This window comes from Thunnus maccoyii, chromosome 19, assembly GCF_910596095.1.
Source record: "Thunnus maccoyii chromosome 19, fThuMac1.1, whole genome shotgun sequence".
NCBI classification, from domain to species: domain Eukaryota; kingdom Metazoa; phylum Chordata; class Actinopteri; order Scombriformes; family Scombridae; genus Thunnus; species Thunnus maccoyii.
The window spans coordinates 22,422,366-22,446,567 of NC_056551.1; the positions used below are offsets into that span (position 1 = coordinate 22,422,366).

The 24,202-nt window shown below is 39.2% G+C and overlaps 3 protein-coding genes across 4 annotated transcripts in view; all 3 read left to right on the forward strand.

Annotated features, from left to right (window-relative positions):
* The first annotated feature begins 301 nt into the window (after positions 1 to 301).
* LOC121885984 (MOB kinase activator 1B) lies at positions 302 to 10,169 on the forward strand. Its single transcript, XM_042395850.1, has 6 exons — positions 302 to 609; positions 2,642 to 2,808; positions 4,627 to 4,720; positions 5,230 to 5,363; positions 7,738 to 7,901; positions 8,009 to 10,169. The coding sequence occupies exons 1-6, from the start codon at positions 596 to 598 to the stop codon at positions 8,084 to 8,086; spliced, it is 651 nt and encodes a 216-aa protein (XP_042251784.1). The 5' UTR covers positions 302 to 595; the 3' UTR covers positions 8,087 to 10,169.
* A 592-nt stretch (positions 10,170 to 10,761) lies between these two features.
* On the forward strand, positions 10,762 to 17,896 carry dck (deoxycytidine kinase). The gene is made up of 7 exons (XM_042394538.1): positions 10,762 to 10,980; positions 11,310 to 11,425; positions 14,768 to 14,961; positions 15,119 to 15,266; positions 15,447 to 15,562; positions 15,961 to 16,060; positions 17,674 to 17,896. The coding sequence occupies exons 1-7, from the start codon at positions 10,884 to 10,886 to the stop codon at positions 17,698 to 17,700; spliced, it is 798 nt and encodes a 265-aa protein (XP_042250472.1). The 5' UTR covers positions 10,762 to 10,883; the 3' UTR covers positions 17,701 to 17,896.
* A 625-nt stretch (positions 17,897 to 18,521) lies between these two features.
* Positions 18,522 to 24,202, forward strand: part of LOC121885257 (electrogenic sodium bicarbonate cotransporter 1-like) — a 31,301-nt gene continuing 25,620 nt past the window's right edge. Inside the window, exons 1-2 of one of the 2 annotated variants that reach the window (XM_042394537.1) lie at positions 18,522 to 19,050; positions 23,613 to 23,686. In XM_042394537.1, coding sequence (XP_042250471.1) covers positions 19,031 to 19,050; positions 23,613 to 23,686 — 94 coding nt within the window. In that variant the 5' untranslated portion in view covers positions 18,522 to 19,030. The remainder of the gene's footprint in view (positions 19,051 to 23,612; positions 23,687 to 24,202) is intronic. The other variant, XM_042394536.1, reaches the window with a different exon arrangement.

The following is a 24,202-nucleotide window of genomic DNA, read 5'->3' on the forward strand; positions in this document are numbered from 1 at the left end:
TGAAGCTTCATCTTAGCTTCAGAGAAACTTTTAAACACATTTTTGCACACAAGGAAGACTATGGATCTTGTCCACCATCTCTTACATTGTCAGTGCATTATGAAGGGATCTTATAATGACAAGTATGAACAGGAGAAATGATTACGGAAAGAAAAAAACCTGTTTCAATGTTTGGACTATTTTTTTAAGACAGACGTGAAAAATAGTGAACTCATCCTTTAAAGATCGTCTGTGTTTACATTGTTTTCCGCTAGGTGGCAGCACACAACAGAAATGCGTCTAGTTTGCCTCGAAGCGTCACATGAAGAAGTCAGTATTGCCTTCAGTACGCTGCTGCCTCTCAGCGTACAGAGCAGCAGCCGGTGGACCAGCTTGTATTTAAAATTAACCTATTTTCGTTCACACTAACGTGCAGTCATTTCTGTTACTGTAATATTTATTTTGGATTTTTTTTAAAAACAAGAACAGCAAGGACGCCCGAGAAGTACCGAGGACGTGTGAGAGTTTTGTCAAACAACCCCTCTGGTCCTGGTCCGCCTCCACTCTGCTCGCTAGCTATTTGCCAAGAGAGTCATTTTCTGCGGTCCGAGGAAACATGAGCTTTCTTTTGTGAGTTACAGCTGATTGTGTGATGATTGCTTATTTTTAACTTGCCATGCAGCTGTGTTTGGAAAATGTCAGTGCCTCGAAGCTAAGTAGCTGTGCTAGCTGTTATAGCCTAGTACGGGCTAAGACTATTTCCTGAACTAACCCCGAATGACTGATGTAATTCGCGTTGCTTTCCGTAGATTTAAAAAAAAAATGAAAAGTAGCACCATTGGCGATAGTGTGTTAATAGTAATTAAAGAATAGCTGATGTTATGTCCTGCCACAAAACCATAACCTCTATAGTGGCGACCCCAGAGTAAAATTTAACTAAGAGATGTTTGGCCTGGGTAGTTGCTGGTGTGAACACTTTGTTGTCATGGGCTAATCCTGCCCTTATGTTGCAGAACGCACCGATCTTTGACCCAATATTTTGTCAAAGTAACACGATTATCTGCGTGATAATTGATATTTAGGTAGTTACATAAAAAGCCTGTGTATGGATGAAATGAAAGGGCGGAGGATAAATTCTGAATGCGCCCTCTGGTGAGGATGTGAGTATTTTTAGGTAATTTTTTTTAAAAAAAGAGAAGCTGAGTTTAAAAACCCAACACGCAACCCCAGAAAAGCTCTTACTGAATAGGTCACCACTTTGTACTTTCATTTAATCCAAGCTGCTGAATTTATGAGACATTCAGTTTTCATTTGAGTCGTTTGAAATGGATTCAAACCTCTGTCATTTCTGTTGTACAGCAGGGACACGTTTGATGAGCTACAGCTGGTTCATCTAATGCTAAATTGATTAAAAGTACATTTAATTTGATGCAGAGGTCATAGGTAACATTTTACTCCAACCACTGTTATGTATCAATAGAACAATCTTCTCTTGCCCTACCAAATTCAATAGAATTTCATATTTTCATAAAATAACATCTTACATTAAGCTTTCAAGTGAAATGTTGATATAAGTTGGCTTTAAAGGATAGGTTCACAGTTTTTCAAGTATGTCTTAAAACAACAGACAGGAGCCCAAATGAACAGTGAAACCGGTTTTTCTTGCTGTAATCATTCCTCTTGTTTTGATGGGAAACAAAATCCACAAAAGCTTCCTTCTGTGCAATAGTGTATTTAAAAGTTTATCTGAAGCTAATATGACGCTTCAGCTGTCCACTTGAGTGAAATCAAGTAGATATTTTTCAAAGTTACAGTCCTTTTAGTGCCAAAGTCCCTCTTTTTGTTACTATACGTGCACCGCAGCTCAACAGGGAAACACTGTCTGGGGAAACACAGGGAATTTTATGCTAAAAAGTCTGCAAATGTGGCAGATACCCAATTGATTTGACTAACTCAGACTGCTGAAGCCTCATATAAGCTTCAGAATAACTTTTAAATGCATTTTGCACAAACTGACTGTGGATTTCGGCCCCCATCACTTACACTGAAAGAACATTTGAGGGGGATCTTTTAATGGCCAGCATGAACAGGAGGAATGATTACAGCGAGGAAAACCTCCTTCGGTGATCATATGGACACCTGACTGTTGTTTTAAGACAGACTTGAAAAATTGTATACCTATCCTTTAATTTGAGTTAGAGATAACACTGTAATGTACATGCCTATATATCGCAATTGCGATATCAGTCCAAATAATCGCAATTAGATTTTTTTTTTTTTTTTCAAATTTGTTCAGCCCTAATTAAAAGAAAAACTATCTTAGTGTGTAACCTACCATGTTGTGATGACTCGCATGAATTCTTGTTTAATGGGGCAGTGAGAGAGATTGAATACAGCACCTCTCCAAATGGCCTCATTACACAATATACACAGAGAGACGCTCTGTTCTGGTTAACCGTTCTGTTTCTGCCAAACACATGAAGTCAACAAGAGCTCTTTTGCCAGCATTTAAAAAAAAAAAAAAAAAAAAGATCTTGACTTCTTGTTAATGAAAGCGCCTCACCTAAGGGCCCCATGAACTCATGATTTGTCATCATATCTGACTACCTCTGTGTTTTGTCACACTATTAATCTTTCTCTTTAAAAAATGTGACTCACACAGTGGAAATCGTTCATCCAAGACATTCAAGCCCAAGAAGAATATCCCGGAGGGTTCTCACCAGTACGAGCTGTTGAAACATGCAGAAGCTACACTGGGAAGTGGAAACCTGCGCATGGCAGTCATGTTGCCCGAGGGTGAAGACTTAAACGAATGGGTCGCAGTCAACAGTAAGCGCCAAGTTTACCTTTCCCCCCCTTTTTCCTTTGATACACCCCTTTTTCTTGGTTGAGCTTCCTGGAAAAATGACCTCACAAGCCTTTTATTTATTTATATCTGTCAGTCTTTCTTTTTATTTGCATCAGTTGTCCTGTTCCCGAAATCTCAATGAATCCACATCAAGAATCAGTTGAAAGTGAACTATCACGGTGTGAGATCTTGGCGTCCCCTCTAAAGACCATGTGCATTCATGCTGGAAAAAGCACTGTGAATGTTAAATAGACTTTATTGTCTGAGCTGTGAGAGACTTGTTTACTTTCCTCTAAATTGAGACTAATGGTTGGTCAGTAGGACACAGCGCCTTTAGGGATTGAACTGTCGAGCGGCTCAGCATGTCAATTGAATAAAGCTTTTATTTGAAGTAGAATAAAACTTTGTCGCCCCAAAAAATGTGCAAACTAAAACAAGGAACTGTTTTGACATAATGTTAACAGAAGTTCTCATGTTTCCGCACACAAGTTCACAAACTTTCTAGCTTTTTTTTTTTTAAACTGTGCTGCAAAACCGGCTTAGTTTTGTGACATTGCATCGCAATAGAGAACAAGGTTAGTTAGAATGGATGGATGTTGGTCAGTATCACACAGGCTATTTTCATTTGCACAATAAAGGGAAGTTGTGAGTATAACTTCTGTCACCACTGATGACGCTCCGCATGATCTCTATTCACGAGAAGCACGTCAGTCATTTTTTTTTCTGTTTTTTTTTTTTTTTTTTTTTTTTTTTTTTTTTTTTTTGGCATTTCGCCTACAATCAATAGCGACATTAGAGGGAGAGAGGGTTATGACATGCAACGAATGTCCCCGACTAGAATCGAACTGTGGGGAGGTTATATGGTAAAAACCACCGGCGCTTTTCATGTTATTTTAACTAAACAATACCAGCAACTTTTTCCGTATCACCTGACGTCTCTGTGGCTCTGACGTCTCGTGGCAAACAGCTCTCAGTCTAGGCTCTAGGAAAAATCTGTCATGGTGATGAGGACGTTGGCACCTGTCATGGCAAAGTCAACATGTTTACCAGTCGAGGGCATGACGGAGACAACAGACTTGTTTTTGTTTATAGTTTTCCCCATTCTGCCACCCAGTGTTTTTTTTTAATTTTTTTTTTTATGAAGAATCTGAAGATCACTCAGTGACTTGGCAGAGCAATAAAAAGCTTAAAGATCACACATCAGTACTGCCTTGAAGTGTGCATTTTTCTGTATTATTGGAGGTATCTCTCATTCTGCTTCCCTCACTGAGCAAGCAACCTTATTGGCTTTTTACCAGCAGCATTTGGAAGACACTAAAATCTACAGTGTCCTATATGTTTTTATTATTGTCAGGTTGTCACCTGGCTATGAATAAGAATGTTTTGGACAAAAACAACCGCAAGGGAGTCAAGGGAGAATATAATCACACATAAAAGAGAGCAGATGTCTCCTTAAACTGGACTTCACACAAAACACATCAGCTGTTCAATATGTTTTTGTTTTTTTTCTCCCCCCCCTGTGAGATTAGCAAATGGAGCACCAACATTAAACACTGCCAACTCTTTAAATGGATCTGACCGACTGATGGAAAGCCAAAGTTGGCTGTACGCCCCTGGGAATGAGTGATAACACCATTTGTGCCAGATAACTGGAGTGCGCACTGGTCTTCGGGTTTGGACTGGGCAGTGAAGTGGGGCGGGTTGAAAGCTGTGGGGGAAACATGATGCCAGCTAGTTGTGCTGCTATTTGGTCTCATGTGCACTTGATTTGAATATGGTTTTTTTTTTTTTTTTTCCAGCTGTGGATTTCTTCAACCAGATCAACATGCTGTACGGCACCATCACAGACTTTTGCACAGAGGAAAGCTGTCCGGTCATGTCTGCTGGTCCTAAGTAAGTTTATCATTACAGGTATGAAAAGGTTCCCAGTCCTATAAAACCAGCCCACCAGTTTTGCATAGTCATCATCATGGTCTGACATGACTCAACAGGGCGATGGAGTTAGTGGGAATACAGCAAAATGACTTGGATCAATTAGACTTTTGAAACAGACAAAACAATTAAAATAAAATTTATATTCAAAAATCTAGCATACTTGTTGTCATGATTGTCTAAAACACTCACCACAGACCGCCATAGTCAGTAGTGTTGCCTCCAGCTGCCAGACTCTGGATGATTTACATGCTGATATCTCGTAGGGAAAACTGAGCTTGTGAGATTTAGATTGGCTTGTGCAGTGTTGCAAGAGTCCACGTGAGAATGACAGTGACTTGCATCAGTCTTTTGTAAACGAGGCATCTTATCTGCTCCATCAGACATTTTTTTGTCGGACACGGAATGACGTCGGTTGCAAATGCCTGCTCTAAATATTTTTAAAACATACTGGTCTGTATTTTCTCTAGGTATGAGTACCATTGGGCCGACGGAACCAACATCAAGAAGCCAATCAAATGCTCCGCTCCCAAGTATATCGATTACCTCATGACCTGGGTGCAAGACCAGCTCGACGATGAGACACTATTCCCTTCAAAGATCGGTATGTTTTGTGTCTTGTCTGTTCTCTTCCTGGTTTCTATTAGTGCTCAACTATTAAGGAGAGCATCTTTCATACACCTGCAGAATATCCAGTGATTAGGTGTGTGCAAAGTAACCGTTTCACTCAGAGAACGGGAAAAAAAAAGCACTCTGCAACCAGTAAGTGCCATCACTAACAAGCAACTCTAAAAAGTTGTTCTAGTTCCTGTGAAATTCAACCACAATGCAAAATGAATGGATGTTAAATATAATATAGATTATGCAAGTATATCTTGGCAGCAATACAGTCAGTGTTTTTTGGTTTTTCATTTGCATGTAATCAAGTAGACTAATTCAAATATGGAGGTTTCATTTTTACCATGTAGGTTTGCTTGAAGTTAATGCAGAATAAATAGCGGAGTATATTAAAGTTGTGTGATGTGGAATTGTTGAGGGAATAAGTGTTATATAAATAAACAAAGTTTTGGCTGTTGATCTGACAAAACAAGACTTATGAAGATGTCACCATTAGCTCTGAGAAAGAAGACATTTTTCTCTAGAAGGCTGTGAAGAACATAAACAGTGTACAGGGCCACTGAAAAGCGTTTACATACATACCAACTCTCAACCCTGAAGCTAGCTGAGGCTTGTGCTGTCTAGGGTGGAGCTTTAATAGACCTGGATGGCGGCCAGCACAAATACATGTCTGATCTATCCCTCAGTACATCTCTGCGGAACGAGCCAAGGACTAAAGTTGCTCCCCCGGAGTGACAGAATTTACTTCATTGTCCACGATCAATAGATCTGTTATTCATTTTGTGCCAGCAGCACCTCAAAACCTCTTAACCGTCTTCAAGCTGGGAGTATCCTGTGAGGTAAACAGCACGGGAAAGAACATTTTCCCACCATGTTATGATGGAATATGCACAGAAACCTGTTGCACATGTTAAAATTTTAAAACTTATCAGGACTAATGTCATTCTCTAACCTGTAAATGTTTGATGTTCCTGGAATAGTCCAGTTTGGTACCAAAATGGAAAAGTTAAGTATTTCAAAGAGCGGGCCATGTGCATGTCCAGCCCTAGGTGATAGCATTCATTTAAAAACTCCTCCGCCTGTCAGTCACCAGCTTCTTCTGAATAATTGATGTTGAGTTATACTGTAGGTAGCTGTGAGAAGAAGGCTTCTGCACGGTTACTTTGCACCCCTACAGTATAGGGATAGTAGCAGAACCGCACAACACATCAGCAGGTTACAGCGGGGGTGGTGTTGCTGTTGCAACAACATCAAAATTTCCTAACTACAGAGCAACACTTAACACATTGTTTCCATGAGAAGGTTCCCTGTTAAGTCATGATTGTTTGCACTTCATGTTGCGGCCTGCCTGTGCAGACATGTGCGGTCCAGGAGAACACGGTGTATCTGCATCTGCCTTCATCGCTTTGAGCCTCTCGAGCTTATTGAGATGGGCAGCGACAACAGAGAGATAAAAAGGAAAAACAGTCACGCACAGCTCGAGTGAGTGATTGAGTGAACTTTTTCAATCCTTCACTCCTCCTAGTGTTTGCTTTGTATTTAAGCTATTCCTGAAGAAAGCACATACAATAAGTGACATATCCGCTAGGGATGTGCCGGTATCAAATGTTCATACTGTGATTATTGTAGGCAAAAATATCACAGTAAATGGTATTATTATGACAGTCATCACACTTTTCTGAAATAATATGTTGTAAAATTACTTTACAACATGATCGTCAGATGAACAGAGAAATGTATATTGCGTTACCCTGCAAACGAACATCAAGAATACTAAAAAAACAAAAACAAACAAAAGCAGGTTGTTGTTTTTAAAGTTTAAGACAGTTGACTGGAAATGACTTATAATGCAGCTCAGTGTCTCTTTCTGTTAGATTCTGTGCATGTTCTGATATGTTTTGGGTATTAATAGTTTTTAAAAAAAAAAATCCTGCATACTGTCAATCACTTGTACTCACTTAACTATAAGCTAGACGCACTTAAGTAGCGTTAGCAGGAGCTAGACAGACAAAGAGCCTGGTTCTCTGGTCCTGCTGTGTCTCTGTTTGAGTGGCAAAAATGTGTTTTCTTGTGGTTTATCAAAACAAAACTGCTAATAAAAATGTTAATGGTGGTAACAGAAATGGTTGGCGGTATTTCTACTATGAGAATTCTCACCATAGTATATAGTAAAAACGGTATACCTGCACATCGCTAATATCAACAGTGTTGAAAAATCCTAAGTATTCCTCAAAGAGATCCTCTTTCCATCAAGTACTTTGCTCAATCTGACTAGTGACAGTATTACACATATCTTTGGTTGAATGTGTGATGAGGGTCTGACTAACAGCTCTTCTTTCTTGTCCTCCTCTGTTCCCAAGGCGTCCCCTTTAAGCGAAACTTTATGTCCGTGGCGAAGACCATTCTGAAGCGCCTGTTCAGGGTCTACGCCCACATCTACCACCAGCACTTTGACTCCGTCATGCAGCTGCAAGAGGAGGCCCACCTCAACACGTCATTCAAACACTTCATCTTTTTTGTTCAGGTAAAGAAACCGACAAACACGTATTGATGTGATGTTATTTTTTTCCTACCAGTATAAAATACAGCATGCCGCGGGTAAACTCACTCTCGTTCCTTTGTCTCGTCCAGGAGTTCAACCTCATCGACAGGAAAGAGCTGGTCCCACTACAGGAGCTGATTGAAAAACTGACAACCAAGGATAGATAAACAGCAATGTAATTGTTATTTTATTGGTCTTGTAGTTTTTGCACAGATACCCACCCCACCCTGGCTATATGTATGCAGTATATACTATATTTCCATTTGGGGAAATGTTTTTAATAAGGCCAGGAAGAAGGAAGGGTCTTGATAGGTTTAAGGCACCAGGACTAATGCTATCAGGGATTACACACTTGATTGAACAAACCACAGATCAACATAAGAGAAAATGGTTTTATCTGTACGGAAAAATCCCCAGTATTCAGTCATGGCTTACATTTAGGTTAGTATAGATTTATGTTGATAAGTTTTATATTAAACTGCACAGAATTTTTTTTTTTTCCTCACTTGGATTTACGGCAACAAGAGGCATTTTCATGCTCTCAAGATTCCCATTTCCAGCTTGCCTGCAGGGAAGAATAGTGTGTAAGCAAAGTTGCTGTATCATAACAGGAAGGTTTTTTGTTGGTGTTATGACCATGAATTTAAGCCAGCCTTTTAAGCCAATTCAAGAGCTAGTTATATTATCTATTAATCTGCACAGAATGAGCTGGGTTTGCAGTTTGCTATTCATCAGTAATTACCCACATCTGTCAATACAAGAGAATCCTAAGTGCCTAGCATGGCTCGTAATTGCCCTATATCAACAGTGAGAACTGTAAGAAGATAAAGGCCATACACTACTGACATGATTGACACAACATCAAATTTTACACCCCACCTCCCTTTAAGTTTATACTCCTGTTCTACTTGTATTTTAACTTGTTTTGGGTTTTTTTTCCTTCTCTTTAAAACCACACTACTCCTCAACATCATCCTTACTATGTCACCCAGTGTTCTGTGCAGGTTATGATAAATGAATGTGTTGAAGGACATAGAAGTGAGGCTAGATTATGTCGTAGCAGGGACTGAAAATTAACTTTTAGCGCGTTCTAGTGACATGTTTCTGCGTACTAGTCCCCCCCCCCACAACTTAAAGTAGAAATTTTTTAGAAAAAAAGTCTCCAAGGCATCGAAAACTTTAAATTGTACATAAAGGGTTATAAATAGAAATATAGACCCGTGTTCAAAGTCACAACCTCTGCTGTTAAATATACAAATCAAGCATTTTTTAAAATTGGATTATGCTGCATACCTTGTTATCTCACTAGCCATAAAGCACTTTGAACAATTTTCCTGACCTCTCTCGCCTGAATGTGTATTCTGCATAGACCGTGCTTTGTGAGAAGCTGTATCATGTGACTGATCATAGTTTCTTTCCTCCCCCATATTTCCCCAAAATGAATGTCGAATTGCTTAAGCTCCTCTGAAATCGGCTATAAGGCACAAGTGAGGGTTTCTTACGCTTTTTTATGGTCCGAGTTGTTTGTCGCCATGCTTCAAACAACAAACGCATGTACCTTTTCCCAATCTCAAAGTGTAGTTTACTATGCAATAATTGACACAACACTAAAAAGGGTTACCAGTTGGCTCATTCATACTTTATCTAATATTCATTTTCCTTTTCTTTTTTTTTTATAGTGCTTAAATTCTGGTTTATGATAGAAATAGATTTGCTTCTCTTTCAGGTTTGGTTTCAAAATCAGTGACATGAACATTTTATATATCTTACTATTGAAATTTGTCAGAGAGGTGTAATACTTCAATGCACACATGTAAATACTGAGGGTTAGACCTGTCTTTAAAAATAATTTTCAGCGAGCATGGAGTGGTAGCGTTTGGTTAAAAGAATGCATCGAGTCTTTTTAGAGGCTGCTTTCCCTTCCTCCGATTTTGAATATTAAAATCTTGTTTGTTTGTTTTAATTGTTGAGTATCTCTCTCCCCCCCCGCCCCCGCCCCTTCGCCCCCCCCACTTCCTTAGCTAACTATTATGAATGTTACTGCTCACCAGATGTCTGAAAATGTCATCCTGAAAGCATCTCATCCTTATGAAATGCCCACAGCATAGCCTATTGCCTACAGTTTTTCTCCTTTTGACTGTAATAATTGATGAAATGTTTGTAAATAATGGCTTGGTAGGGGGTTTTCAATGCTACTGAATTGATTTATGCTGTTTACAAGGCAAATAAAGATGGTCTTGACTCTTTGAATGATTTGTACGTTTACTCTTTACAAGTTTACAACAGATTTTTTTTTTCCTTTCATTTTCTGTATTAATACAAGAGAATAATACTTTTTGCCACACACACACACTCCATGCACTGACTGAGTGTTGTGTTGTATGAAGCAGAAATCATATCATCAGGTTAAAAGCAATGGAGGGCTGGGGGTCTACAGTTCTGAGGGACTGTAGCTGCCCTGTGTTTTCTCTTTGATTTACTCATTTCATTTAGCATTTTTAACACTGACCTGATACTGTTTTTGATAGTTCATTATAAATAAAATGCTCAATACACGTGTATAATAGTGTTTGATGTTTTTACATTAAGGTTTTAATACCTAACATAATGTAAATTATAAGGTTTAGTATAATTACATTGAACAATTTAAGTGATATATGTACACACATACCAATCATAGGTCAAAACATTGGACATGAAGAGCCGTTTGGGAGCCGAAAGAGTCGTTATTGCTGAACTGAGACAAATGATCCGGTTCACTAAGCAGAACCGGAATTCCCACCACTGCCGGACTGTGGACACACGTGAGGACCAGCTGCTGCTTCCTGGGCGGAGACGCATCTGTGCAAACTGCCGCTTCCTGACGTTTGTTGCCGCCAAAACTTTAAAACAACAAGGGAGCCTGCACCAGCTGCACAGTCCGCTTTAATCAGCAAAAAAAAGGTTTTCATTTATTTGCTGGAAATGTCTTTTCATCCGAAGAGACCCTGCCCCGACCCCGACCCGATGAACGACTCCATGGAGAAGGTGATAAAACGGATATCGATCGAGGGGAACATCGGTGAGTTAATACGCTGGTTTTGGAACAATTTATATTACAAACTGGCTTAAATCCTAAACTGCAAGCTGACATAACTAACTTGCAAGTAAACACTAAACTTGTCAGTCTGTGTGTAATAGTGGGTGGCTTCAGAAAGGCATTAACCCTTTATCGATACTTTTTTTTTTTTTTTAAAGGTAACTTACAATTTTAGCGCCAACTGCAAAACTCTTGTCACTGTATATAAAAGTACTAATAGTTAATATACCTGCAGTGTAGTGTGTAACGTTAGCATAGATGTCAAATGCAAATATGACTGAACTTTTAATTTATGCATCCTTTGTGTTCAGCGGCGGGCAAATCCACCTTTGTCCGCCTTTTGGAGCAGGAGAGCGCGGACTGGGAGGTGGTGCCAGAGCCCATCGCCAGGTGGTGCAATGTACAAACAAAAGGCAGCGACTTTGAGGTATGATGCAGTATATTGCGGCATTAAGAAGTTAGAGTCTTAAATGACGGGTATTAAAACAAAAGCTAGGCGCCCAAATGATGATTGAAATAGGGTTTTTCTCGCCATAGTCATTCCTCCTGTTCATACTGGCCATTAGAAGATCCCTATAATGAACATGCAATGTAAGTGATGGGGGGCAAAAATCCACAAGCCTCCTCCTGTGCAAAAATGTATCTAAAAGTTTATCTAAAGCTAATATGAAGCATCAACCGTCCAAATCAGTCAAATCAGGTAGATAGCTTTTATCATTAGTGTTTTTAGTTCCTCTTTTTGTTACTTTACTTCCACCACAGCTTGACAGGGAAACCCTGTTAGAGGAAACACAATTGATGCTAAAAAGACTGTATGTAGCAGATACCCACTTGATTTGACTAGCTCAGACTGCTGAAGCCTCATATAAGCTTCAGATCAACTTTTAAATGCATTTTTGCAGAAAATGACTGTGTGGACACATTGTGGATTTTGGCCCCCGTCACTTACACTGAAAGCACATTTGAAGGGGATCTTTTAATAGCCAGAATGAACAGGAGGAATGATTACAGTGAGGAAAACCTCCTTTTTAAATGTTCATATGGGTGCCTGACACTGTCTCTAACATCTGGTTTCTTGCCAGTTGGAGGCGAATCTTGGATCTTAGCAGACAGTATAAATGAGAGATCAGGGTTCAATGTTTATGTTTTTTTTTCTTCACTCGCCTGGTCGGGTAAGTTTGTCAGAAATCTATTTGCCCAAAGTCAACTTTTACTTGCTTCTATACAAATTGTTTTATTTATTAGTGGTTATCAAATAACAACAAAGACTAAAGTTAATTGTCATGTTTAATGAAGTAAATGAAACAGAATAAGGGCGCAGAGTGTCATAGACATTCTTGCATATCGAAAATGGTTTGACCCGTCCCCTATACCTCACTGAGCACTAAATTTCTTTCGATCAGCCCATTTTCTTTTAAAATAATGGGATTAGACTCTCTAACCTGATGGCAAATACATTTTTTAGACTAATTTCATCCATTCCAGTCTTCCTGATTTCCCTCTTTTAATGTTTCTCGTTCTTAAGAGTATTTAAGGCAGAGAAAAATGACACGCTCCACTGATTCCTCTGTTTGACAGTGTTCACTTAATCCTGAAGGATGTTTGCTTCAAACGTCACATTACTAGCCTACTTGATTCTTGACTGGCCGACTGCGCCTGCCAATACCCTCCGATCCGTGCAAGGGGAGGGGGGCTATGCTGTGTGCCAGAGAACGAGAACATAATTTGTGATACGACGATGATTGAAAAAAAAAAAATTATTGAAATATTTTTTTATTTTATTTATTTTTTTATTTTTTTTAACACTGGCCCAAAAAGTCAAATGAGTTGCTAGATTTGCTAGCCCAACGTGGCATTTTACTTGCCCCGGGCAATTGGTCAAGCCTTATTCATTATTGCCCTTTCAGAGGAACATGATCCTCCAATCCTCTCACTGCCACTGATTCAACATGCAGTGTGCTCCTGTTAAGATAACTGTCTGAAAGAGTCTTCATCTGTATTTAGAGTGCAGCTGCCATCTGTCCCTATATATGCACTGGTTACTGCTAGAGCAGCAGCAGCACATACTCAGAGGAACAGATGGTCCCACTCTGGACAGATGAACATGCCATCATAAGGACAAACATCTCTACTTCCCACACAACTGCAGGCTGAGCCTCACCCTCAGCCTCATTTTCAGGGGTTAAATGCACCCATAAACAGTTTACAGCTGCTGCTGTAGATCTGACATAAAGCAGCACGTTCGTTAAATTAGAGTATGTATTTTGAAGTACGGCTGCAACGGATGATTCTGCCAATTATTTACTCAATAAATCATTTAGTCGATGAAAAAAATAGTGAAAAATTTGCATTCACAAATTCTTGGAGGTCACAACGACGTTTTGTTTTGCCTGATTAACAGTCTAAAACATATATTAATATTATATGTATAATTATATATTAAATTCACTGTCATATGACAACAACAAAAAAGCAAATTATGAGAAACTGGAACCTGAAAATGTTTTGTATTTTACATCCAGTAATAACTGAATCAATTATTCGATTATCAAAATAGCTGCAGCTCTAGAAATGTAAAACAACATTCAGATATCAGTTGAAAATAGATTTTATCATGTTGAACATGCATTGGCTCTGTATTAAGGATATGTGACTGCATTTATGTAGGCTGGCTGAATCTACCCATTATTTTCATTGTTGATTAATGATATCCATTAATCTTTTTGGTCTATAAAATGTCAGAAAATAATGAAAAATGCCTGTGATAATTTCCCACAGTCTTTAGATGTCGTCTTTTGTCTGACTAACAGTCCAAAAGATATTTGCTGCTTATTAAGATATTCAGTTTACTACCATGAGTGACAAAGAATCATCAAAGCCTCACACTGAGAAGCTGAAACCTGCAAATGTTTGGTATTTTTGTGGAAGAAGAAGAAGAAGAAGAAGAAGAAGAAGGGAAAAAAAAGCAGATTATCAGAATAGTTGTAGTTTTATTTAATTTTTTTCAATCAACCAATTGTTGCAGCTCTGCATTTATGGTATTTTTAACATTATTTTTGCTTTCTAAATCAGTTAACGTGACCAATGACAAAAAATGGGAAGTTGTCTTTCAGAACTCAATTAGTCGAGCGTGACCAGTTTGAAGAAAAACACTTTTATATTTAAACTGAGTTTTTCTTACATTAAATCTATCAGTCTTAAATGATCTTTTCTTAAATCCATGATAAGAATAATGTAAAGGCAGAACTATTTTCATCTCAAAGATTATTTTCTGCTCTACACTTGTATACTGTAACACACACTGCACTTTATGCTACATTACACACTGTGTAGTAAAGTGTAAAGTGATAGCAGAGGGTTATTATCAGAATATACAACTGTTATGAAGTCCTCTAACAAGGCTCCTCGCTCATCTGCCACCACAACTATGAACCGTACAGCTACAGTAGTTTGATCCTGCGCCCTCTGCTGATCATTGGACAGAGTTTATAGAAGCAAGTCTTCACAGATTTTGACCAAATGTCAACTAAGAGTTTTGAAATGTTTGTTTGCAAATGTACAGTATGCAGGAAGTTGTACCTGCACTAATATAATACAAAGAGTCAGCAAGAATTAATGACAATTTATTACATGAAATGTCGGCTAAGAGTTTTGTATACACAAATCTTCAAGCAGCCACTTCAAATGATGAAATACCACATTTAACCAATTTCAAACATCTCAATTGCAACAAATGTATTAAACTCAAATTTTAAATCTCATTTACCAGGAGCTGACCACATCTCAGAGGAGTGGAGGGAATGTATTGCAGATGATGTATGAGAAACCGGAGAGGTGGGCCTACACCTTCCAGAGCTACGCCTGCATCAGCCGGGTGCGAGCCCAGATCAGGTCAGCCAACGGGAAGCTCCGAGAGGCTGAGAACCCCGTGCAGTTCTTCGAGCGGTCCATCTACAGTGACAGGTATCAGTGAAATCAGTGAGTTTTTAATGAGAAGGAACATGCTGGTAACTTCCTGACCTCATAGCTCATGACTTTAATTTGAAAATATCTTTTGAAAGATAAGAAAGTAAGTTTATAGTTCATGTTCATTCCTTTCCCTGTGTTCCTCATGTCACAGGTACATCTTTGCAGCCAATCTCTATGAGGGCGAGTGTCTGAATGAGACAGAGTGGTCTGTCTACCAGGACTGGCACGGCTGGCTGCACAGCCAGTTTGGCAAGCATATCGAGCTGGATGGTATCATCTACCTCAGAGCTCCACCGGAGGTAGCCCACCCCACCCCCCCTCTCCAGCTTCTTTTACTGCATTGTTATTCAATCACATCTAGATAAAAAAGGCTTTTGCTTTAGAAATTTTTAATTTTACTCTTGACCCAAAAAAAAAAGAAGAATTGAAATGTCACTACACAAAGATGTCAATAATTTCCTTCCTCTTGTCGTGTGCAGAGATGTTTAGAGAGGTTGCACCTGAGAGGCAGAGAAGAAGAGCAGGACATCCCCTTGGAGTATTTGGAGAAACTCCACTTCAAGCACGAGAGCTGGCTGCAGCACAAGACCATGACGTGAGCACACGCACGCACACACATGCTAACTTTTATGGCACCAGAAACTGTACTCGTGTTTGTGAGGACAACAGATGTATTTGTGTTACAGTATAGAAGAGTGTGTGGGCATTAGAAAAAGACCCAATTCATGAAGTAACCTGGGGGCAACTTAGTCATCGAAACTGTCTCTCATACATGTGATCTGCATCTCCCCCCATTAATAGAGTTTAGAAATGCATGAGGCCGGAAATGAGTTGTTTCTTTAGTCCATTCATGTGTGTAAGCTTTTCCTTACATAGACAAATGTTTCCTGAAGGATATAACCTAAACATGATGGGGAAAAAAAGATGCTGATTCATGGAAATAAATAGTTAAACATCACTAACAGCGTGTCCCATGTCACCTTTGACCCACAGCATGGAGTTTGACTACCTCAGTGACGTGCCAGTCCTGACAATAGATGTGAATGAAGACTTTAAGGGAAATAAAATGAAGTGTGCTGACATGATTGAGAAGGTGAGTAACGAGTTCGATAGTGCTTTAGGATTTGTCTCCATCCAAATATTCCAAAAGGACGTTGAATCAAAAACCCTGTAGATGTTTCCTATAACACTTTACTGTTCACTATAAACAACATCCACCAGCTGGATTACTGCTACTTTGAGTATTTCTATTTTATCTTACTTTATACTTCTACTTTATTACATTTCAGAGGGAAATATTGTACTTTTTTTACTTGATTTTCATTTCATTTCTTTGACAGTGAGAATGCTCATTGAGCAACAGAAAGAAACAATGTCACAACACAATACAGAGTAGTTAACAATTCATATTAAGTAAGCTGGAAAAAAAAAAAACTTGCAAAGACAGGAAAAGCGAAGTATCGATAACGACAGACAACAGGAAGGCAGCAGAGAACGGCAACCAGTATTCTGATGATCTAATTGTACTTCACATGTATTTTGACACCTGCAGTTTGCAGATTTAATAATTTATCTAAAAATATAATCTGGCATCATAAATAAGGTATTGTTTTACGTAAAACTACCCTACTGCAAGCCCCACCATGACCAGCTACAACATTTAAATGCTGCTTATATGTTAAGGCATCAATAATGATAATCCTAATTATATGTATAAAATATACCAATGGCAGCACTTCAAAAAGTCTCCAATCTATTAAGTGTCTTTTGTCAATTATTGAGCCATAAAAGTCGTATTTTCTTAAACCAAGTGAAAGAATCTGTCAGCTGTAGAAACATGTTTTAAATACACATCAACTTGTTTCAAGAACTACAAATGTCAGTATTTTTGAAAGAAGACAGAATAAGAAAAATGACACAAATGATTTTACAAATTTGGTTTGTGTTGGAAACATGTAGAAATGATCTCACCACACTGGCAAACTTTTTCACTTTCACTTTAGCAGAACGAGACTTTTGGGACTTGATAATGGACAAATGTACTTGATAAGATGTTGTTTTTAGCAGTGAGGCGCCTTTCTGCCTCTGATAATACTTAATACTACAATAATATTTTGACTGTAGTAGTATTTTACATTGTGTGAAGAATTTGAATACTTGAGTTTTGATTCCAGCTTATCTTTGTACACTTCTGATGAAGTTGGTCACTACTTAAAATAATAAAAACTCTCACATGTTGCATCAGATGTTTTTTTTGCACAAACTGACTGGAGCCTTTAAAACATTTGTATACTGCGCTATCATCAGGATCAAACAGGCTGAAATGAGGAATTTAAAATTTGTTAGGTTATATGCACTGAACTGAGTATGATCTCTGATACTGAGACTCACACTCTCACACACACACACACACACACACACACACAGGTTTCACAAGGAAATGGAAATGAGGCCTGAAGAGTTGCTTAGGTAGTAGTTTCGTGTTGATGGTAAACACAGACGCTTTTTCGAGATTCCCCTCCCATTCAAAAGAAACTGGCAAAGAATTAAACCCAGTTGTACACACAATGCTTAACATAAATGACACAACACGACTTGTTTTTCAGTTAGTGTTGAACTAAACAGAGGAAATCAAAGTTATGATTGTCACCAGTGTTAGCGTTCACTGCTAATGCTAATCGTTTACCTGTTGTGCTTCTTTTTCAGGTGAAAGAGTTCTTGAGCACCTTGTGAAGATGTAAAGATCACCTGGTGGTGGAAAATAAAAAATGGTGCTCAAAAGTGAAGTGACGTATTACTTGTGAAACAATGAAATGCCTCAACATCACAATTCCTCTATATGATCATGAAAAATGATCAGCAGTTTTTTATCATCTGTAATATATTTATAAATGCTTTTGTGTGCAAATGATGTGTATTTTTTTTTTGGTATTAAAAAATGACAATAAACTTGAAATACTTGATCATTTTGAGTTTTGGTTTTTTAATATGTGACCTTCGCTGCTGTTAAAAAAATGTGTCCTGAGAAGAAAGAGCATCTTAAGTTAAAGTTAAAACCAGACACATAAAGTATTGCTCACATAACTTTATGTTTCAGTCATACTGGTCTTCCAGAAGATGTCGCCAGTCCCCATAACAACATTCCAGTCAGCTATTCTTGACTGCTGAGCTTGCCTTTACCTGGTAGCTCCAATAGGATTTGAGTAAAGCTACCTGGAATAGGTGCTTCAACTTTCTCTTATAATGACTTATAATTAGAGATCAGGTCAGGATGCATACCGAAGTCAAGCTCCAGGACTTTTTGGTGCACAATTAAGTAAAAATCATAGTATTTAAAAATCTGCAGTAGTGTAGTTATACGTCCAGTTAATGTTTAAGACTGTGTGGCAAAAGCCTAAAATTAATATACCGGCACATGGTGCAATTATCCGTAATTAATGGTCGAATTTGAAGCGCCGGAAAAAAAAAAGTAGTGAAACTGTCAGGATTGCGTGCAATTAACTTCACTCAGTAAAGTGCTGCAAATTCCAATGTTCTAGTATGTTTCAAATACTTTAGCAGGTCCACTGAAACTATAATCTGCTTCTTTTAAAATGCAAAGTGAACAATGGAGAAACCATTTGTGAATTTAAGGGTTTGGTGCGCCACCCAAGAGCAACTTTATGACCTCCACCCCCCCTCCGGTGGCGTCACGCAGGAGGAGGGATGGCACTTTAAATATGGAAAAAGACACGCTGCGCTCACACTGAGAGTCTCCACACGCTTCCAGCGGGACACATAACACGAGTCTCTTCTCCCAAGATGTTACCTGGGCACAACCTGAAGGAGTCTAGCACGATATGAGGATTGTGTGTCTTTTTTTTTTTTAAGTTTGTTTTGTAGAGCCGAAGAAATCATTCCAGCGAGATAGCTCCAGCTCATCGACTACTTACTTCTTACTTTTTTATCCACTTGAAAAGCGCGACATCCAGAGTAGGAGAAGATTTTTCCCAACACAGACTAAAAGAGACACTGAGTCTACTGAACATCAGACTGATCAACTTTAAAAGCGAAGCTTGCCACCATGAGTTCCGAAAAGACCAAGTAAGTTTATAATCTCTCTCTTCTTTCCTTGTGAAACTTTACCTTATGGCTTGCAGCTCATACGTCAGAGCGATTTCCTGGCTAGGTAAATAACGCAACAGGTGAAACCCACCAACTAATTTCAAATCGGACGCATTCAGTGTGTTATCCGGTGTCTTTAGAGGATTTTCTCTGCGTAAATCTGGGTTCATCTGGGGTTAATTTGCCATTAGTGACATACCTTTAGTCAAATGCATGTAGACTATTTATTAGGCTACTATCACGTTAGGAAATATTTCATTCATTTGATTAGAGTAATACTCTTGGCCGCCACTGTTGCCGCACCGCTGTGACTACGAACTGCCGGTAATCTATTTTCCAAGAACCTGTCACTATCAATTAAAGAGACGCAGGGAGCGCAGGCCAAGTGGTTGGGATCTTTGTCTTCAATACAACTTTTATGAATAAAGTTGCGAGTATGACTCACAGACCATGTGGTCCGTGAGTTGAAACCCCAAAAATCCACATTTCAGCGTGTGCGTCCACATTGCGCAATGACGCGCATGCCAGAGCCGCAACAAATCAGGCTTCGGGGGTTACTGTCAGACACGGAAACACACACACGCACGAGTCTACATGCGGCAGAAATTCAACTTCATTTGCAGCCAGTGTGGGTTAGTTATAGATATTAAGGTTTGAAGTATGAGGATATTTACTATGTGGGGCTCAGTCCCTCAGTGTTACTAACACCCCCCCTCCCCCCCCTCCAAGCAGCAAGTGAAACCAGTAGAAAGCGTTGACTCATTTAAATGGCTACAGAAACTGTCAAAACACAAAGCAATTCTTCATTCCTCTTTCGCATCTTTTGTAGAGATTGCGAAACGGGGAAATGTTTTTCTCTTTTAATGTTTGTGACTCTTCCTTCTCGGTGGTAACTGGAATCTTGTGGCGCATGAATGCTCTTTTGTGTTTTGCTGAATGATCTGTGAGCAATCAGACATCCATCCATTTCCTCGTTCATTTAAGTTGAAAATTCCAAAAGTCAAGACGGACCTGAGCAGCAGGCAGCTTAATTGTAATACAATTGGTGCTTAAAAGACACATAATCACCTGATGGCGTGCCTCCTTTTTGTCATCTCTCTGCTCTACTGTCAGTTTGACGTGCAAACACACAAACTGCTACATCCTGTATTCCATTAATGAGGAAATAAATAACTGAAAAAAGTTGTTGAATGATCAATTAGTCGTTCCAAAAAATGAATCTGCATTGATTTAATCTTTGAAATCATTTTACAAGAAGAAAACTCCAAATGTGATGATTTGCTGCTTTTCTCTTTTTTAAAATCACTGTAAATTGAATATTTTGGGGTTTTTGACTGTTGTTCAGATATCATTTTGGACTGTGGGAAGCTGTAATGCAAATGTTTTATAACCCAACCGATTGATTTAAGATTTATTGAAATAATTGGCAGATTAATTAATAGTGAAAATCATTGTTTTTTTGCAGCCCTAAAAAATATTGCATCACTCAACTACTGCAGACTTACAGGTGGCTGTGAAAAGTTCTTACTTGCTGAATTGATGTTTGACTGCTGGCTCTGTTCCGTATGTAGCGAAATGTTTTACAGCCACCTTTTCCAAGTCTAGCGTCACTTTAAGGCTCAGAAATCATCACCGTACTGCGTGTTGCGTTGGCCGTGGCTGGGGGCACCTGTGCTCTCGTTGAACCCTGCTGGTGGGATTGGGTGCGTCATTCTGTTAAAGAGAAGAGATGGGGATGATCCCTGATCCTGAGCAGCTGATCCTGGCTCCTCACGCACCGACAGGTTTATCCAGCCTCATCAGGTCACCATGCAAACAGAAGCAAAATGAGAAGTTCACCCCAGCATGAGATGAATGATGAATGCAGATGGTTTCTCTGACCCTCACTCATCTCTGATTTTTTTTTTTTTATTAATCAGGCAGAGGAAGTCATAGCAGGAAATGAAAAAGAAGATCAAGAAGATTTCCTGCATTTACAGTGACGTGAATGAGGATCTTATCTGCCTTATGTTTTTATACACAGACACAAGATATGCATTCAGCCTCTGCTTTGCTTCCTGTTATCTGATTTTAACTTAGGGAATAAGTCATTTAGACTTTGCAGACTATTGCTGAAGAGTAGATTTAAGTTTCTTATCCTCTCCATCTACCTGCTTTAAATATTCAGCCCAAAATTACAATATCCTTTCTGCCTAATCCCACTTTTACATATCAGTCCAATTAATTTTGATTTAGCACTAATTCAAAACAGGAATGCTGAGCTCATCTCACTCCTCCTGCATCCTAGCTGTCTGTGTGCCACCTGTGGGTCTCCCCCCCCCCCCCCCCCCCCCCCCCCGTCTGAGGCCTCAGTGTGGAGTGATTAACATGGCTCCGTGGACTTGCTATAACCAGCAGTAAACCTGCAACATGAGCTTTCCTCGCTCTCCTGTGTGGCCGACGGTTTTCTGAAGGCGCTCTCTCTGTGTCACATGGCCTACCTCCATGCACACACACACACACCATCACTAACAGCTTGGTACCTGTTGCAGAGGTAAATGCTATAAGACTGAGCTGTGTTCCTGGAAAGCTTTAGGACAATATAAGACCCTGAAGCATACTTTCTGTTGCACATGTTTGTTTTGAAGAATTAATTAAAGAAGAATATGATTCACTGATCATATTCTCAGTTGTATTGCTTGAACTGGTGCAAGTATTTCACAAAAGAAAAGAGTGTGACAAAGGTAACTGCCTGAAGCTGGTGGTATTTTCTGTACGCGCTGTCCTGGAGGGAAAGAAGATAGAGTACAAGCAGAGAAGAGAACACGCAAAGAAATCTGGAGCTAAATGATAAGGTGCCTTGTGGGAACTCGACCTTTCTCTTTTTTTTGTGAGCAACAATGGGCAACAAAAGGAGGGTACAGGGGCTAATCGCTGTATTAGTATTGCTTGTAAACTTGGCACCAACCTTGGCCACTCCTCATCACTTGTTTGATCTTGGAGCCGGTAGCTCAACATTACATCTGCTATCAGCGTTATACCTCTATCTCTCTCAAGGCCAGATATGATATCCACTAGGGAAATTCAGATGAGCTCGCAGTGCAATCAGAGGAACATGTTGTATCCTTCCTGACTTTGTTTATTTAGCAGTTTGTGTACACTGCTAGCATCCCCTCATTTTTCGTACTGTGTCATCCTCAGACGGGGATTGTTCAGTGGCAAATGCTAACTGTCCTTATGTTTATTGACATTCTTGATACGCATCCTAAATCAAATATTTATTTTTTTGGTGTTTAGCAAAACACTTTCCATACAGCGGTTGGCCAGATAATCCACGGCAGATGAACCGCTAATTTTATGCTGACACGCGTACACCGTCTCCTCATTACAGAGTGAAAAGAATTGACTTATATATATTTATGCACAGACTATCCAAACTGTCTGTATTTATGTTGAAGCCTCATTGGAAATTAGATAAAACTAGTTATGAATTCCTTATGTAATGAAATTGCAGCCTCTGTTTTTCTTCTCTTTTTGTAGTTAGAAGTGGGTGTGTTGTTTGCTCCATATCTGTTTTTGGCATAAATATATTCCTAAATTGAGAATTGCAATATGTTGTGGCCTAAACCACTTTTCATGGCCTGGATTAGTCCACACTTTGCTGGACTGGAGGAGCCACATTCCTACAACCTTCCCGGAAGGTTCAGGCTTGATGATCAAAGGAAAGTCCAAGTCATGTAGCCAAGGAAGATGTCTCTGGCCTCGTTGGGACCTGGAAGTAAACATGTGGCCGTCTGAGTGCATTTGAAACCCCAGTATGACTGTCAGTCTTATAACGCAGGTCCATCTTACTGTGAAAACAGTGTTGTGCAATTTATATGTGCAATGACAGAGAGAAAAAAGGAGCCGGTTTTAAAAATATATTCATGTTGTGTGCAGCAGAGTAGGTGGATTGTTGTATGTGGGTGATAGCTTTAGAAATGCTGATGCACTTAAGGCAAGACAACTCATTTCGCAATATTGCCATGCAGTTTTACATAATGTTTTTAAATAACTCCTGCTTCTATTTTCATACAAAAATATCACATTCCAACCCAAAAACAAAAGAATGTGACGATTGTCTTGGTATTGCTCTCATTGTAACATGTGGTTTGTCTGTACTCTTTTGTTGTTGTACCACAACTGGAGGCTGACGCGTCCAAAATAAGAGAGAAATGGCTTGTCGGGCTGTTATTCAGAGATTATGTTGCTGAATAGCAGTCATTATCAGGATTGTGTTTCATGGTAACCCAAATTTGACTCTATTGGGCATAAAATTGGGCTTTGAATGAAAACATTTCATTGGTTATTCGCCTCAGGGCTGAAAATGACACCGCTTAATCCAATCCAAATGAATTCATATCCAAATTAATTAGACTACAAATTGAGGATGTTTTTTTGATGGGAAAGGTTGTGGATAATATGGCACTACATTATGAGCTGTACTTGGATCCATGTGTGTAGTAGCAAACATTTTGCAATCTGCCTAATGTGGTGATTCTTATTATTTTTCTCTTTTGTAGGATGGAAGATGAAGCAGTCTTGGACAGAGGAGCGTCCTTTGTCAAGCATGTCTGTGATGAAGAGGAAGTAGAAGGTAAGAGCAGTGATGAATACCTGTATGTTATCTAGCTGATGGACACGTTCAACCGTTCTTTTCATAAATGTCCCCGTCTGTCAACACACACGCACACATATACCCACCGCATTGTATTTCATCCCATGATGTTCTCTGACCAGGTTAAAATGGGAGTTTCCCTCTAGTATCAGCACAGAATTAGACTTACAAGATGAGTAATATCCACTGAAGCTAACGTTTCTGTACAGGAAGATGTTTCTTCAAGTGTTCTAATCCTGTCCAGTGCTGGCTGTCAGCTAAAGCCACAAAAGAATTTATCTGGAGACGCACACATTGAATTAACGGGACATTCACTTGTTTCACAAACCAACACTTAAGGGTGCACACAAAGAGAACCACGTCAGAGCTTTTGGCATTATGTCAAGCTGTTTTTTTGTGTATTCAGTAGTAGCTTGCAAGACCCTTTGCTTGCCTGAATGGGAATGTGGTGGAAGTGAGTTGTTTAGTGTGCACCTCAGGTGTACTTGGCTTCTA

Coding starts and splice junctions, on each gene's coding strand:
- LOC121885984 (XM_042395850.1), top strand. Junction 2,809..4,626: donor CGAATGGGTCGCAGTCAACA/GTAAGCGCCAAG, acceptor TTTTTTTTCCAG/CTGTGGATTTCTTCAACCAG. Junction 5,364..7,737: donor ACTATTCCCTTCAAAGATCG/GTATGTTTTGTG, acceptor TCTGTTCCCAAG/GCGTCCCCTTTAAGCGAAAC.
- dck (XM_042394538.1), top strand. CDS start 10,884: ATGTCTTTTCATCCGAAGAGACCCTGCCCCGACCCCGACCCGATGAAC. Junction 15,267..15,446: donor ACCTCAGAGCTCCACCGGAG/GTAGCCCACCCC, acceptor TGTCGTGTGCAG/AGATGTTTAGAGAGGTTGCA. Junction 15,563..15,960: donor CTGCAGCACAAGACCATGAC/GTGAGCACACGC, acceptor TTTGACCCACAG/CATGGAGTTTGACTACCTCA.